At 41.1% G+C, this 17,727-nt stretch overlaps 1 protein-coding gene across 1 annotated transcript in view; it reads left to right on the top strand.

Annotated features, from left to right (window-relative positions):
* The window catches only part of MRPL3 (mitochondrial ribosomal protein L3), a 43,820-nt gene that overhangs the window by 3,130 nt on the left and 22,963 nt on the right, over positions 1 to 17,727 (top strand). The window contains exons 4-6 of the mRNA XM_082625037.1: positions 990 to 1,088; positions 11,670 to 11,769; positions 13,711 to 13,771. Coding sequence (XP_082481163.1) covers positions 990 to 1,088; positions 11,670 to 11,769; positions 13,711 to 13,771 — 260 coding nt within the window. The remainder of the gene's footprint in view (positions 1 to 989; positions 1,089 to 11,669; positions 11,770 to 13,710; positions 13,772 to 17,727) is intronic.

Genomic DNA, 17,727 nt, shown 5'->3' with positions numbered 1-17,727 from the left:
AACTTTAGGAGCTTTTAGGAATGATGGGGGGGATTGTAAATTGGTACAGCTGCTTCAGGAAATAGTTTAGCATTATGGAAAAGTTGAGGTACGTGAACCTGTGGTCTCCCAGTTCCACTCCTGAGTGTTACTAGAAAACGTGAACAGTTGATTTATAGCAGCATTACTCTTAATACTCCAAAAGTAGAAATAACTCCCATGTCCATCATGGTAGAATGGGTAAATAAATCATGGTGTATTTACATGATGGAGTGCTGGGTGACAGTGAAAATGGACAGAATAGAGCCGCACACAACAGTATGGGAGAAGCTTACCAATAGAATCTTGAGTGAAAGCAGGAAAATATGGAGGAGTATATGTGGTCTGACTCCATTTACATAAAGGTTCAACAGGCAGTACTGAACTATAGGATTAAAACAATACTTTCAAAGGTAGTAATTATAATGAAAAGTTAAATGATTACCATAAATGTCAAGAGAGGTGGTTATTTCTAGGACAGTTCTTCTCAGGCTTTACCTCAGAATCACCTGGAGGGCTTATAAAACACAGGTTCTGATTGAGTAGGTCTTGGCTGAGGCCTGAGAACCTGCATTTTCACAGAGTTCCCAGGTGACTGATGCTGCTTGCCTGGGGACCACACTTTGAGAGCCACTGCTCTAGGGGTAAAAAGGGTGGGGAGGAGGAATGGGTGTGAGGGGGGAATTGGGAAGAGACACAGAGGTTTGGGGGATTTTTGACAATGCATACTGGTTACATGCATATTTTCTTTATAAATACTCATCTTGTATATTTGTGTTTTACGCACTTTTCTGTTTGCGTTGTATTCAGTATTTGACAGTGTTTTTTTAAGAGTGTGGGTGGTATGAGAGGGATGGTGAGATAAGAAACTTTAGGGAATTGCTAACTGTCCGAGGGCCTCAGTGTGGCTGGTATGTAATGTTAACATGTGTCCTGGCACATACTTAGTTTTTTTATGTTTGTTTTTTTAGGTACAAGACTGTCACGTCCTAAAATACACTCCAAAGGAAAATCATAATGGAAAAATGGCAGCCCTGACTGTAGGAGGAAAAACTGTATCACGTTTCCATGTAAGGGTGCACTTTCATTCCTAGAATAGTGCATTTCATTAGTTTTAGACCTGAATTCTTTGAGATTCTGAATTCTTTAAGTTTTGAGGATATTCCATAGCCACAGACTTGCTCAGGAGGTGAACTGTGGATTTGCGGGGAGGCAGTCTGATAGAGCCACTGACCCCAGGAGTCTGGGAGACTTTGAGTTTGCTCCAGTATCTCCTTTCACTCTCTGGAACAAGTAACTTCACCTTCTAAGCTTCAGTATTTGCCCAGATGTAAAATGTGGATAAAAATACTACTTACCTAAGAGGTTTGGTACCAGGATTACGTGAGACTTTTCACGTGTGCTTGGCATGTAACAGACACTCAAAAGATGGTAGCTATTTGATTATTTTGTGGTTGTTTTATGTTGAATTTCATTTTTTTCCTAAATTGTCTCAACTCCTGACTCCAACAGCATGTGAGGATTAATTTTTCATATATTAGAAGTTTTCAGTATTGGGAAGAAAGCTGTGTATGAAGTCACATCAGATTTTTCTGAATAAAGTGTATTTCCCAAGTAGAATACTAATAGAATACTGAGTTTATAGTTTAAATGTGAAAAAATCTGCACAATTAGTATTTTGGGGGGTTTGGGGATGACTAAAAGCAGAGAATGCCTTTCTAGAAATGGTGATGGTTTTCACTAATGGCTGCTAAAACATCTTTAGGTTTACTAAAACGTTGCTTGTCTCTAGATTAACATTTTTCCATTATAAATTATGAAATGAACATGAATGAAAGTTAGGAGACAACCTGTTCTGTGCAGCTGTCAAAACTAACGAGTGTTTATCGATTGCCTCCTATTTCCTCGTCATAGTTAACTTTTGAGCACTTATTACATGCTGGGTATGTAGGCATTAAGTCTTTTACATTTATTAACTTACTTTTTCAGACTCTAAAGATAACGAAGTTAAGTAACTCCCTCAGGGACACCCACCAATAAGAGGTAGAGTGACAGTTAGACTCTGAAAGCCTTACTTTGTTAATTGTGTATTGATATCCACCCTTTGGGAATACATAGGGAAGGTGGACTAATAAATTGACTATCTCAACACAGTACTATAAATGCAACAAGCACATTGGCCAGTTCTGCTTGTGGAAATCTTAGGAGGTTTCACAGGGAGGATACCAGAAAGGAGGGTGGGTGCTGAAGGCATGCCAGGCAGAGTGGGCTCTGCAGAAGCAGATGCATGGAAGAGCATTGGTGCTTGGGAAGAGGAGGGCCCGTATGTCTGGATCTTAGTGTGCAGTCGGGGAGAATGTGATAAAGGTGTGACAGGTGGGGTTGTCAGGATGGAGGGCTAACAAGTTTAGACCTCATCATGTAAACTTTGAGGAACTTTCTGAATTCTTTAACCAGGGCAGTGGTCAAATTGTTATCATGGTTAACTAAATTAGAAGATGCCAGGTGCAGGGAGGACATTTAGGAGGTTGTTTTAAGCCCTCAGGGAGAGTTGATAAAAGTCTTTTGCCCCAGAGCAGTTGCATTGGGCTTGGAAGAGGCAGGAATTATAAAAGACCAGGTGAGTGTGAGCGTGTGGGAAGAGAACCCAGCAGGTCAGTGCTCATGCCATGACCTGGGACAGGGACAAGGAAAGGGATGCTTTGGAGGAAAGACGTGTTTAAAGTGTTTCAGAAAATCCAGGTGGAATTGTCCTATAAGTATATACTGATCAGCAAATTGGCGCTGGTTGGAGTCCTATGGTTTAATAGGCCTATCTCGTAAGTATTAGAGGACTTAGCTATTTTTGCATATTATGGTAGTATAGTTAGTTTATTTTTCATTAAGGCTTCATAGTAATATCTGCTATTCCTGACAGTTTATTGCCTAATAATTACAGGGTTCAGATAATACCACGATAATTAAAAGCACAATGTGATATTTTGGGAAACTTTTTTTTTTTTTTTTTTTTTGGTGGTACGCGGGCCTCTCACTGTTGTGGCCTCTCCCGTTGCGGAGCACAGGCTCCGGACGCGCAGGCTCAGCAGCCATGGCTCACGGGCCCAGCCTCTCCGCGCGGCATGTGGGGTCTTCCCAGACCGGGGCGCGAACCCGTGTCCCCTGCATTGGCAGGTAGACTCTCAACCACTGCGCCACCAGGGAAACCCAGGAAACATTTTTTTTAAATGTCAAACGTTTGAATTTTTAAGTGTGTAAATATTTGCCCAACTTCCTGTGAATCATGTGAACAATTCTTTAGTTTGATAGACACCTCTGCTTTCTAATTCATTGTATTTCTGTGTTTTTGTTAGGACTAGCACTGTCATCTTTATTTCATTACCAATTTTGTAAATTTATGACTCTACAGCCTTGGTATTTGTAAGTCAGGTGTCTTGTTGGGATAATCCATTCTGCTCCAGCGGATTTGTGAACATTACTCCCTTGGGACTGTGCGGTAGTGGGAAATGAGTGGACGTAGGATCAGAAGAGCTGAGTTCTTCCGTGGCTGCCAGTAGCTCCTTCACTCCACCTTTTTGAACAGCCATTCTCTTAACCCATGAAGACAAGGAATTGGACTTGATGGTCTCTGAATTCTCTCCCAGTTCTAAGTCTCACGTTGGTTCTCAAATATTTTAGTTTTTAAGAAAAAGCAAAAGTTCCCTTCCAAAAATGAACTTGTCAGCTCAATTTATTCTATTTTACTTAGTGATAAAGATACTCTTATTGATGAAGTCTTATTAACATAATAACTAGGGCTTCCCTGGTGGCGCAGTGGTTGAGAGTCCGCCTGCCGATACAGGGGATACGGGTTCGTGCCCTGGTCCAGGAAGATCCCACATGCCGCAGAGCGGCTGGGCCCGTGAGCCATGGCCACTGAGCCTGCGCGTCCGGAGCCTGTGCTCCTCAACGGGAGAGGCCACAACAGTGAGAGGCCCGTGTACTGCAAATAAATAAATAACATAACATAACATAATAACTAAACTATTACAGAAATGATAGTACTTTTATTTCTACTTTCATGTTTGAGACTCTGGTCTTCATACCTTAAGCTTTATCTCACCAATGAATATATAGCACAGCAGCGTGATTCGGATGCTGTATTCTTATCCTGTGGTGAATTTTAACCACTTATCTGACATAAACTTTTAAAACTGTTCACTACTCTGGTATAGAAGTGCTACAGAGGCCCTTTTATTCTTCAAGATATTATTTTTCTAGGACCAGAGGTCATGTATTATAATATTAAGAAAAAAGTTTTGTCTTTGAATGACCTTTCATCAGAATAGGTTGTGAAAATGAAGTCCTAGAATTCTTTATAAGTAAAGCATTTTGGTTCAGAAAGGAAAAAGATTTTTGAAACTAAAAGTATACAAACTTTCTTTTGCACATTGTAACCCTCAGGGAAACTGCAGATAGATTGATTATAGAGGGTTTGAGAGAGAGAAGAGACACCTATGAATAGGTAATATTAAATAGTTAAGCATTCTAAAATGAGTTGATTGAATCAGTTTTATTTTTAATAAGGCTAGAATGTTATTTTTTTTAATCTGTAAAGAATTTATGCCTCCAAGAAACTAGACTGCTTTGCTTTTGCTATTAGTGTACCTTATAATAAATAAAAACTGATGTGGTACATAGTGTTTTTGAATAAGGAAGCTAAGTGGCCTTAAAGTTGGTTAAATCAATTCATCTTAGGAGCAGAGAAGCATTTTAATTGTGAGGAGGATAATTGCAGAGAACTCTGAAGAGGGAGGAAAAAAATGCAACCTCATAGATAGGATTATCCAAGTGTGACTCTGCTGTCAGTCTTTTAAATTGCCTTTTGAAATCATTTATTTGGAAGTTAGAGGGATAAAAAGCCCTTTGTTACACTGCTGTTGACTCAACTCAACTTGAACATCTGGTTTGTCTCAGGACAGATACCCAATTAGTTTTATGATATTTTGATTTTAAAAGAAAAAAATTATTCACTTTTAGTGAAATTGGAAGATAATCAGGAAGTATGTATTACCTTTGTCCTTTTTATGTCTCAGTCTGTAGTTACTTAGTCAAGATGTTTATCTTGTCCATTTTGTATTACTGAAAAAAGTACAGGATTTTTCTCATAAGCCTCCTGGAATACTTAAAAACCAATATTAATAAAATAATGTTTTTAAATTACCAGATGGAATAGGTGAAGGTCAAAAATAAAATTGAAGTCTGTTCTAAAATTTAATAAATCTGAATCCAGTACATCAGGAGAATAATTTTAAGGATCCACATTTTTAAAATTTTTATTGAAGTTTAATTGACCTAAAACACTTAGTTCCAGATACACAACATAGTGATTCAGTATTTATGTACGTTACAAAATGATCCTCACAGTTACTATCTGTCACCATACAAAGTTATTACAATATTATTGACTATATTCCCCATGCTGTACATTTCATCCTCCTGACTCATTTATTTTGTAACTGGAAGTTTACCTCTTAACCTCCCTCACTTGTTTCACTCATCCCCTCCACCCCATCCTCCTCTGATAACCACCTGTTTGTTCGCTGTATCTATGAGTCTGTTTCTGTTTTGTTACCTTTGTTCATTTGTTTTTTAGATTCCACATATAAGTGAAATCACATGTTGTTTGTCTTTCTCCATCTGACTTATTTCACTTTGCATAATATCCTCTAGACCCATCCATGTTGTTGCAGGCAAGATTTCTTTTTTCATGGCTGAGTAATATTCCATTGCGTGTGTGTGTGTGTGTGTGTGTGTGTGAGTGTGTGTGTGTGTGTGTACATATATACACATCTTTATCCATTCATCTAGCGTTGGATACTTAGGTCACTTTTGTATCTTAGCTATTGTAAATAACACTGTGATGAACATAGATGTGCATATATGTTTTCGTATTCGTGTTTTTGTTTTCTTTGGAAGAATACCCAGAAATAGAGTAACTAAATTATATGGTATTTCTATTTTTAATTTTTGAGGAACCTCCATACTGTTTTCCATAGTGGCTGCACCAATTTACATATCTGCCAACCATGCGCAAGGGTTCCCTTTTCTCCGCATCCTCTCCAAAACTTGTTATTTCTTGTCTTTTTGATAATAGCCATTCTGACAGGTGGGAGGCAATATCTCATTGTGGTTTTATTTGCATTTCCCTGATGATTAGTGATGTTGAGCATGTTTTTTCAAGTGTCTTGATCATTTGTATGTCTTTGGAAAAATGTCTATTCATGTCTTCTGCTTATTTGTTAATTGGGTTATTGGGTTTCTTTTGCTGTCAAATTGTATGAATTCCTTGTATATTTTGGATTTTGACCCCTTATCAGATATATCTTTTGTGGATATCTTCTTCCATTCAGTAGGTAGTCTTTTTGTCTTAATAGTTTCTTTCACTTTTTAGTTTGACGTAGTCTCATTTATTTATTTTTGCTTTTGTTTCCCTTGCGTGAGGAGACAGATCCAAAAACATTTTGCTAAGATCTAGGTCAAAGATTTTACTACCTATGTTTTCTTCTAGGAGTTTTATGGTTTCAGGTCTTACATTTAAGTCTTTAATCCATTTTGAGTTTATTTTTGTATATGATATGAGAAAGTGGTCTAGTTTGATTCTTCTGCATGTAGCTGTCCAGTTTTCCCAACAACATTTATTGAAGAGGCTGTCTTTTCCCCATTGTATTTTCTTGCCTCTTTTGTCATAGATTAGTTGACCATTTAAGTGTGGATTTATTTCTGGGCTCTCTATTCTGTTCTGTTGATCTATGTGTCTCTTTTTGTGCCAGTACCATACTGCTTTGATTACTGTAGCTTTGTAGTATAGTTTGAAATCAGGGAGCATGATACCTCCAGCTTTGTTCTTCTTTCTCAAAATTGTTTTTGTCTATTTTTTCTGTTTCCATACAAATTTTAGGATTTTTTGTTTTGGTTCTGTGAACAATGCCATTGGTATTTTGATAGGGATTACATTAAATCTTTACATTGCCTTGAGTAGTATGACTATTTTAACAGTATTAATTCTTCCAGTCCATTAGCGTGGTATATCTTTCCATTTCTCTGTCATCTTCACTTTCTTTCATCAGTGTCTTTTAGTTGTCCAAGTGTAGGAGGTCTTTTACCTCCTTGGTTAGATTTATTCCTAGGTATTTTATTTTTTTTTGATAATTTGAAATTGCAAGTGGGATTGTTTTCTGAATTTCTCTTTCTGATAGTTCATTGTTAGTGCATAGAAAAGCAACAGGTTTCTATATATTAATTTTGTATCCTTCCACTTTACTGAATTCATTTATTCTAATAGTTTTTTTGATGGCATCTTTTAAGATTTTCCATATATAGTATCATGTCATCTGCAAACAGTGATAGTTTTATTTCTTCCCTTCCAGTCTGGATTTCTTTTATTTCTTTTTCAAGGAGCCACATTTTTTTTTTTTTTTTTTTTGCGGTATGCGGGCCTCTCACTGTAGTGGCCTCTCCCATTGCGGAGCACAGGCTCCGGACGCGCAGGCTCAGCGGCCATGGCTCATGGGCCCAGCCGCTCCGCGGCATGTGGGATCCTCCCAGACCGGGGCACGAACCCATGTCCCCTGCATCGGCAGGCGGACTCTCAACCACTGCGCCACCAGGGAAGCCCGGAGCCACATTTTTAAATGAACTTTTGTGTTTGCTTTTGTGGAAGAAATGAGTATGACTGAGGATGAAAAGCAGGGGCCTTGGTAAAAGCGATGTTGAATATCAGTCTTAGATTTCAGCATATGGGAAGTGAAACCATAAAGAATGACCAGAGTGAATGTATGTTATCACTGTTGGAAGAAAGGATAGCTTCCCGAGGGAACTCTGTGAGGTAGAGAGCAATCTTCTGTGGACATCCAGAGCAGAGCTGTTCAGCATTTGTTGCACAGTCCCACTGGGGGGCTCCAGGGAGATTCTCGGGGGGCTGTGGACTGATCCAGAAACTAAAGTTCTCTGCTTATAGGCCAATGCCACCCAATTTCATGTCAGCTGAGGACAGCCTACTCAGTAAGTTATAAAGGGGCACAGTTCTTATTTCAAACTGAAATTAGCAAGTACCTGAAGTTTGCTGCATATTCAAATACATGTTCTTCAGATAAGTGTGGCTTATCACTGGACCTAGGACTAGACATGTATTTAACAGACTTTCAGTGAGTTTTGGAAGTACATAGTCGGGAGATTATAGGCCAACAGACTGGCATGGGCAGGCACAGGTAAGCATACGTAGAGTACTGTGGCTCATTGGGGTCCTGCAGGTGCTTCGTTTACGATCAGCGGGGAAGCAGAGGGAGAGGGAACAGCAGGAAGATAAATATTATTGCTTATATTCTCATGAAAGAGGCTCTTCACATCAGGAAGTGGTACAGCTTTTTTGGTAAGTCTTACAGTATCTATATCAAGAGTTAAGAATTAAAACAGAAAAGAAAGACAACAGGACATTATGGTAAGGAAATAAGTTGTCCATAAAGTTTTCTATTCAAGGATATTTTCTATTCAAGGATATTTACAATAGCAGAACAAAAAAGCAGGGGTGGAGGGAAGAGCAGACAGTAGGACCTGCCAGGAGCTGGGGATGGAGCAGCCACTACAGTCTCTGCTCTCTAGAAGCTTACATTTTGGTGGGCTTGGGGGTGAGACAGGGAAACTATTGCACAGAAGATAAACAATTTAAAAATGTGTATTGTGACAGATGGAGGGAAGTGCTTTGAAGATTAATAAAGTGTGCTGAGGGCATTACAAGAGACAGAAAGTCGTGCTATCTTAGGTAGAATAATCAGGAAAGGTAAGTTGATATTTGGGTGAAGACCTGAATGAAGTGAGGGAGCATATTATACAGAAATCTGGCAGAGGCGTGAGGAGAGACATAGGTGAGGGAGGTTAAGAGGTACAGACTTCCAGTTGCAAAATAAATGAGTCATGGGTATGAAATATACAGCGTGGGGAATATAGTCAGTAACTACGTAATATCTGTGTATGTGACAGGTGGTAACTAGACTTACAATAGTGATCATTGTGTAATATATAGAAATATTGCATCACTTTGTTTTGCACCAGGAACTCACAGTGTTATAGGTCAATTATACTTCAACAAACAAATTCATAGAAAAAGATTTCAGTTTTGTGGTTACCGGAGGCAGGTGATGGGGGAGGGGGAATTGGATGAAGGCAGTCAAAAGATACAAACTTCCAGTTTATAAGGTAAATACTAGGGATGTATGTACAACATGATAAATATAATTAACACTGCTGTACATTATATGTGAAAGTTGTTAAGAGTAAATCCTAAGAGTTTTCATCACAAAGAAAAAATTTGTTTTCTTTTCCTTTAATTTTTTATCTATATGAGATGATGGATGCTCACTAAACTTATTGAGATGATCTTTCCATGATGTGTGTAAGTCACGTCGTTATTCTGTATACCTATAATAGTGAGGCAGACATTTTCTACAGTTGTAAATAGCATAGGCAGTTTAGGACTATGGAGAAGAAAAGGTAAAGGGAAAAAAATCTGGCAGAATGGCATTTCAGGCAGGGGGACCAGTATGTGCAAAGGACCTGAGGCTGTTGTTTAGTGAGTTCTTAGACTGGTAAGGAGCACATTGTCCCCAAGGCAGGGCGAGCTGGGAGGAGAGTAGGTGGTGTAGAACCTTGGAAACCATGGTGAGGACTTAGGACTCGATTCTTCTGCACAAGATGCAGGCCATTGTGGAGACTAACGTAACTTGAGTTTAGAAGGATCATGCCAGCCTGTGAATGGAGAACATACCAGGGTGTCAGGAGTATAGAAGTTGGAGACCTGATAGGAGGCTACTGAAATAATCCAGACAATATATGGCTGGCTGGGGTCGGGGTGAGAAATGGCTGATGTGGGCTATGTGTTTAAATAGAGGCTACAGGAATGGCTGATGGATGGACATGGGATGTGAGAAAGAGAAGAGTTGTAGGGGACCATAGAATTTTTGGTCTAAACAGAAGTATGGAGCTGCTGTTTATTGAGATTGGGAAGACGAGGAGAGCAGGCCTGGCGGGGCAGGGGCGTGTTGAGTTCAAGTTTAGACGTGTTAAACTTGAGTTATTGTGTGACATCAAAGTGAAATGTTGACTTGGCAATTGGGCAGAAGAATTTGTAGTTCTGAGTAGAATTGGGGGTGGATGTTAGAAAAGTGGATCATTAGCCTGTGAAAGAACCAGGGAGTAGTAGCTGGAAGTGGAGTGGAGGCCTTCCAAGGAGAGAGCAGCTGCCCGTGCCGAGCAGTGCTTGTGGTGACTAGGGCATTTGGTGATTTTGACCAGCACGTTCCGTTGAGTACGAGGGGCTGGAAGCCCCTGATGAAAGCCTTGTCGTGGGCAGGCACAGAAAGATTAGCTGGAGTAGATAATGTGGCCAAGGAAAAGTTTGTGTTTTAATGTGAGTTATTGTGATTCTTTTATGCTCCTAGGAAAGTTCCAGTGGAAAGGGGGAAATTGTTGATTCAGAAGATGGTGGGGACAGTTTCAGGAGTAAAGCCATTGAGTAGGTGAGAGGAGGTAGAAGTCAGTACACAGTGAAGGATTTGGCTTTAATAAGAACATGGACAGTTCATCTGTTATTGTGGTTCCCAGTCCCAGATTCACATCAGAACCATATGGAGTGCTGAAAAAACGCTGACACCTGGATGCCCCCTTAGACCGGTGAAGTTACAGCCTCCAAGCTGAGGCCTTGGCCTTGGTGTTCTCTGAAAGCTGCCCATGTGCCTCTTGTGCACCTGGAGTGGGGTGGGAGTGTGATGATTAATTTGGTGGTAAAAGCTTGGGGAAGGGCTCTCGATTCTTCCGTTTTTTTTCAGTGAAATAAGAAGCAACATTATCAGCTCAAAGCAGGGAGAAGGAGGGGAGAGTGCTGGAGGTTTTAAGAGGGTGTGGCGGAGCTGCCTTGGGGAGCGAGAGGGATTTAACAGGGGAATGTGGGTTGGCCAGGCCGCTCTGGGACTCACTGTGAAGTCTGGTTGTACATGTTTTCTCCCAGCTGCTTGGACATAGCAGGGAAATTAGACAAGAGTCAAATTTCCGAGGATTCGGGTTCTTGATACAGACAGTCTCCAGTCAAAATCCAAATATGAGGGCTTCCCTGGTGGCGCAGTGGTTGGGAGTCCGCCTGCTGATGCAGGGGACACGGGTTCGTGCCCCGGTCTAGGAAGATCCCCCATGCCGCGGAGCAGCTGGGCCCATGGGCCATGGGCGCTGAGCCTGCGCGTCCGGAGCCTGTGCATCCGGAGCTGTGCTCCGCAGCTGGAGAGGCCACAGCAGTGAGAGGCCCGTGTACCGCAAAAGAAAAGGAAAAAAAAAAATCCAAATATGAGCACGACTGTATTTCTTTTCCTGTGGAACAAGAGTCTTTCCCCGTATACTTTGAGCTACACTATGCCAGTTCTTTATATGAACTACACTATGCCAATTCTGAGTGTGATGGATGAAAATCTCACCTCCCTTAAATAAGGGCAATAGAGTACTCTTTTGTTCATTGGGGAAGCTCTTTAATTTGTTTTCCTGGAGTGTTAGTAACTTAGTTTAGATCTCTAGGCATTAAATTCTGCTTTTTGTAATTAATGTGTTACTTATATGTGCTGCTTTTCCTCTAGAAATCTACATCTATATTGGAATTTTACCGAGAACTTGGATTGCCACCAAAACAGAAAGTTAAAATCTTTAATGTAACAGATAATGCTGTAATTAAGCCAGGTAATCTGAGGTCGGGGAGAAGAGGGAGGTAAAAATACCCAAATATGTGATTTGTTTAATGTCAGCCCTTTCAATAAAGCTGAATTCACAATACAAACTCCCAAACATTTATTTTTAAATGTAGAACTGTATCTGATTTAATCACTAGGGACAAACAAGTCTTCTTTTTTAAGTGGAAAGAACTGTAGAGAATTCTTTGTTTTCCATGAAAGAGGGAGGAACACTTTTGTTTTTAACGTACAGAGAGTTTCACATTTGGAAAAGCCACTCCAAATAAACGAACTTTTAAATTGTGAAGTTCACTGTTTGTAGGCTGGCATTTTATTAAGTGAAGAATAGACCCTCACTGGGGCTTCCCTGGTGGTGCAGTGGTTGAGAATCTGCCTGCTAATGCAGGGGACACGGGTTCGAGCCCTGGTCTGGGAGGATCCCACATGCCGCGGAGCAACTAGGCCCGTGAGCCACGACTACTGAGCCTGCGCGTCTGGAGCCTGTGCTCCGCAACAAGAGGCCGCGATAGTGAGAGGCCCGCGCACCGTGATGAAGAGTGGCCCCCGCTTGCCACAACTAGAGAAAGCCCTTGCACAGAAACGAAGACGCAACACAGCAAAAATAAATAAATTAATTAATAAAAACTCCTACCCCCAACATCTTCTTTAAAAAAAAAAAAAAAAAAGAATAGACCCTCACTGAGATAGGATAATTTGAAAAAATGTAGCCTGAAACAAGAAAGTGACTGACCATAGCACCTTGATGTAAAGATTCTTACTTAAAAATTTCCAAGTATTTTACCTACTCCATGGAATGTCAAAAAGTAAGACTTGGCAGTATGATTATACTGGTTCATATAGTTAATGGCATTTTGATGTCTTTGAACTTCAGAAAAGCTCCCTGATCTCTTGAACTTGAGTTCTCCAACAAGTAGACTGTAGAAGGGTGTTTTAAGATTTAATATTTTAATACCTGAACTGAATTTCTTGAAGTAGAATACAATTGCAATAGGCCTTATTAATAGGGGCGGTAGAGTCAGCCTTGATATAAGTTAGAATTGAAGGTATTTTTTGAAGTGCAAGTTTTTCATCTTTGAAGTAAAAGTACATGGAATTAAACTAACAAGTATAAAAATTAAGTCCACGTTAACTTTTGCTGTAGCACAAACCATATGATATTTTTTTGTGTGTGGGTGAAAAATGGTCAGATATCATCAGTTCAGGTCATTCAACCTCGTAGAAATTTGGTCACTTTTTAATCTCCCCTATTTTTTCTTAAATGAAGGTTTTTCTCTGCCCATATAAATCCACGTTGGGTCCTACCTTAAGGACACTAAACCTACAGCACTTTACTCCCTGTTTTAAACAAACAAAAATAGCTTTTGATTACATTCTCTACTACATTGGTTCCAGCTTTAAAAAAAAAGTCTTTTACTGGATGATGTTAATGTTGATTCCTATTTTTGGATAACTTATCTCCAATAGGAAAAAAAAAAAAGACTTGATCCAGCCCCAGTGTTTTTTGAGTCATTCTCTTATTTTTATTTTTCTTATTTGAAATAGGAAATACATCTTCACATTATTGTTATTCACAGAAACAACCAAGAATCTCATGTATTTACCAGCAGGAACAGTGTTGTCACAGGAGTTGCCTGTTTCAGCCAGTATCACGTTGGCCTCTGTGAAGGCACAAGCGTGCCAGTGACCGTGGGCTGTTGGCCACTCCAGCAGCATGTGCCCCATACTTCAGCCTACATACAGTCCATTAAAATACATTTGTTGAGCAGTTTTATTATTTTATTGTTGACATTTCTAATAATTAAAATTGCAGAAGAGACTCTCCTGACATTTTGAAATCTGATAGCTAGAAGGCTTCCTGTATATAGTTTATGTTTAATGAAGTTGTTTGGGGGCTGATTTCATACTGATTTTTTGTTTTCTTTTCATAAAGGCACTCCTCTTTATGCTGCTCACTTTCGCCCAGGACAGTATGTGGATGTCACGGCCAAAACGTAGGTCCACGTAACAGGTTTTTTCCTTTTGTTTTCCTTGTATATTAAAAAACAGCAGAGTGAGTGAAAGAAGTGCAGCCTTTCAAAGTCAGTGAATAAAGGATAAGTAACCATTATTCTCATTCTTGACTCTAATCCTTAATGTTACTGATGGTACTGGTTTTTAAATTGCACCGAATTAGTTGTATGTGAAGAGTTCACTTTGGGTTACAGCTTTTAAACTGAGATGTGTGCTTCTTGAGATGGGATTAAGAGAAAGGTCCATTACTGAGTTCCCACAAGGAACTCAGGTTCCTTGTGGGCTGGGCCCACATCTGTTTGAAGACCAAAGGCGGCATACGGTTTGTTGGTGAAGGATACAGGAAGCAGTTAAATTACAGACGTCTTGCACTATTTGCGGTAGTTGTGCTTAAGGTTCCCCTAAGGTAACTAACTGTATAAAGCATTTGTGGAACTGTGTCAAAGTCCTATCATGAGCTGAAAGAAGAAATAGGATTACACCTTAGGCGTCTTCAGCAGCGTGGCACCATCTCTTGGCACTAGAAGAGACCTCTTCCATAAAAGCAAAACATTTTGTCATGTGTAAACAAGGGTTCAAATTTGGTAGAAATCAACATTTAATTTTCACTCTAACAGAAATGCTGACTTTGAATCATACTTATGTTGGGTGGTGGTATTTGGGGTACTGTAGTTGTTTTTTTTTTTAATATCTTACCATCTGTTAAGATAAGCCCAGTACTGGCTAGATAATCTCCAGGAAACTTTAGATCTTATAGAAGTAGTTTTTCAAAAATCAGTTGAGGTTATCTCACTATGGAATGAAGTCACCAAGCCTTTAAATATGTTTATATAGAAATTGTTTAGGGACCTCCCTGGTGGCTCAGTGGTTAAGAATCCGCCTGCCAATTCAGGGGATACAGGTTCGAGCCGTGGTCCGGGAAGATCCCACATGCTGTGGAGCAACTAAGCCCATGCGCCGCAACTACTGAGCCTTTGCTTTAGAGCCCGCGAGCCACAACTACTAAGCCTGTGTGCCACAACTACTGAAGCCCGCGCACCTAGAGCCCATGCTCTGCCACAAGAGAAGGCACTGCAATGAGAAGCCCACGCACCGCGATGAAGAGTAGCCCCCAGGGGCTTCCCTGGTGGCGCAGTGGTTGAGAATCCGCCTGCCGATGCAGGGGACACGGGTTCGTGCCCCGGTCTGGAAAGATCCCACATGCCGCGGAGCGGCTGGGCCCATGAGCCATGGCCGCTGAGCCTGCGCGTCCGGAGCCTGTGCTCCACAACGGGAGAGGCCACAACAGTGAGAGGCCCACATACCGCAACAAAAAAAAAAAAAAAAAAAAAGAGTAGCCCCCATTAGCTGCAACTAGAGAAAGCCGGCATGCAGCAATGAAGACCCAACTCAGCCAAAAATTAAAAAATTAAAATTAAAAAAATTAGAAATAAATTGTTCAGTATCAGTTGTTAGAATCCACGTGATCTAGGCTAAGCTTAACTCCAGATACCAGCTCTTGTCTATGTAGCTTGCAGGATCTCAGTTCCCCAACCAGAGATCAAACCCCGGCCCACAGCAGTGAAAGTGCCCATTCCTAACCACTGGACCACCAGGCAATTTCCCAGCTCTTGTCCATTCTTGTTTCTTGTTCTATCAACATAGACGGTAGTTTCACTGATTTATGTGCCTCAGTTTTCTTTTTGGAATATTCTGACTGAGAACCCTTTGAAAATGAACAGTGGCCCACTGGTGCTCTGGGTTAACCTTAGAATCATAGTGACTGAGACAGAGCAGTTTCTTATATCCGAGGAAACCAGATAAATCCAGCATCAGTTTCTTAAATGCGGTCAGGTATTTCTTCACTTCCACATTATTACTGCCTACTTTTATTATTATTATTATTTTTTTTTTTTTTTTTTTTTTTTTTTTTTTGCGGTATGCGGGCCTCTCACTGTTGTGGCCTCTCCCGTTGCGGAGCACAGGCTCCGGATGCGCAGGCTCAGCGGCCATGGCTCACGGGCCCAGCCGCTCCGCGGCATATGGGATCCTCCTGGACCGGGGCACGAACCCGTATCCCCTGCATCGGCAGGCGGACTCTCAATCACTGCGCCACCAGGGAGGCCCTATTACTGCCTACTTTTAAATATGGGCCATTGCACACAGGTCCTAGGGGCCTTAACTTTTTAACATTCATTCATTCATTCATTCATTCATTCATTTATGGCTGTGTTGGGTCTTCGTTTCTGTGCGAGGACTTTCTCTAGTTGCGGCAAGCGGGGGCCACTGTTCATCGCGGTGCACGGGCCTCTCACAATCGCTGCCTCTCTTGTTGCGGAGCACAGGCTCCAGATGCGCAGGCTCAGTAGTTGTGGCTCACGGGCCTAGTTGCTCCGTGGCATGTGGGATCTTCCCAGACCAGGGCTCGAACCCGTGTCCCCTGCATTGGCAGGCAGATTCTCAACCACTGCGCCACCAGGGAAGCCCAGGGGCCTTAACTTTCGATTAGCTATTTAGAAGTGGAGTGGGCTAGGTTGGCGGTGGAGTAGAGGAAAGTGGGGCCTCTTTAAAGAGACTGTGAACCTTCCTCTTTTTCTCTCTGCTTCCTGATTGTTGAGAACTCATTCCTACTTGCTGGGGCGTCTGAAATTACTGGTCTTTTGGTAACGTTTGTCCTGCCTGCCCTTGTGAAGAAGTCAAAATATTGGAGCTGTAAAGCTTTGGTTTGAGTAAGCGGGGAGACGTGTGTGTTGTGAATTAGATGGCTTTACTTTTTAAATTCCTGAATTATTACGTATGATAAAATGCCTCACGGTAATTTGTTAATTTACACACAGTTAATAATGTGTGCATTCCATTACATATTTTACAAGGTAAATGAGATATTCAGGAAGCCCTGCAAAGTCAGATTCCTTTGTTAGCAGATGCTCTGTGGCAGTGTTTGTGACTAGCTTGGGTTGGAGCCTAGCCTTTCAGTGCCTGTGTTCACTAGATGCTTTCATTTCATATGCTACTGTTGGGTTTTCTTGGCTTCCTAAAAGCTATTTTTAAAACTTCAGGCTTCTCCTTGTGAGTGTAAAGTGGAAGGAGAGTGTGTTGGTTTTGTTTTGTGTTTTAAGATCACGTACCTAGAAAACAAGAGTTGTGTACAGCCATGTGCCAGCCTCAGGACTAGATGGCTGATGAGAGCTGGGAGAGTAACTAACCCTGGGATTTAGAGTAGTTGACATTCAACTCTGGAAAAGGGGCACCTGCATTTGAGAAAACCCTTATTGTTGTGTGGGCTGCAGTACCGTCTTCTGTTTGACTTTGTGTAGCATGTGCACTGTACTCTGGTGTGCGTACCTTTTCGGGGTATTACTTGAGATCAAAATGAAACAGACTTTGACCTTTCACTAAATGTTGCCAATGGCTGCAGCTCTTGGAGCTGGCATGTTATTATGGCCTCAGGATGCTTGTAAGTGCTTGCGAATTTACAGAGCTCTATCCTCATGTGGAGATGTTTTGGATTCCTCCTGGGTGCAGGCTTATTAGGTCTCAGCTACACCCAGTCCTGGTGGAAGCTGTCTCTTTGCTGTTGACTTTCCTGTGCATGTGTATGTGCACGCACACATGAATTTGCTTGCTTTTCTTTTTCCTTTTTAAATTCTTCTACATCCTTTCCCTGATGCTTCTCATTTTTTGGACAGTTCCCCCCGCTTGGAGTTTTATCCCTCGCAGCCAGTGAGAATGTTTTTTTTTTCCTTGTTGACTGTAAATGGAACCATTATCTTTTGGACATAGGCTCTGAGTTCTTGCAGTCTCTTGCTATGGCTCACTTACAGCCAGAGATTTTCTACCTTGTCCTTCATTTTCAGCCCCTGTTTTAAAATTTTGAAACTTCTGGGCTCCATTGTCTTTATTATTAATCCTGTTGCAGGTGCAAACACTAGAGAAAAAATGGTGCAGTGACATGGTT

This window comes from Mesoplodon mirus, assembly GCF_964341445.2.
Source record: "Mesoplodon mirus genome assembly, chromosome: 6".
Classification (NCBI taxonomy): domain Eukaryota; kingdom Metazoa; phylum Chordata; class Mammalia; order Artiodactyla; family Ziphiidae; genus Mesoplodon; species Mesoplodon mirus.
Note: the sequence above shows the minus strand (reverse complement) of the source record. Positions and strands in the feature narration are given on the sequence as shown.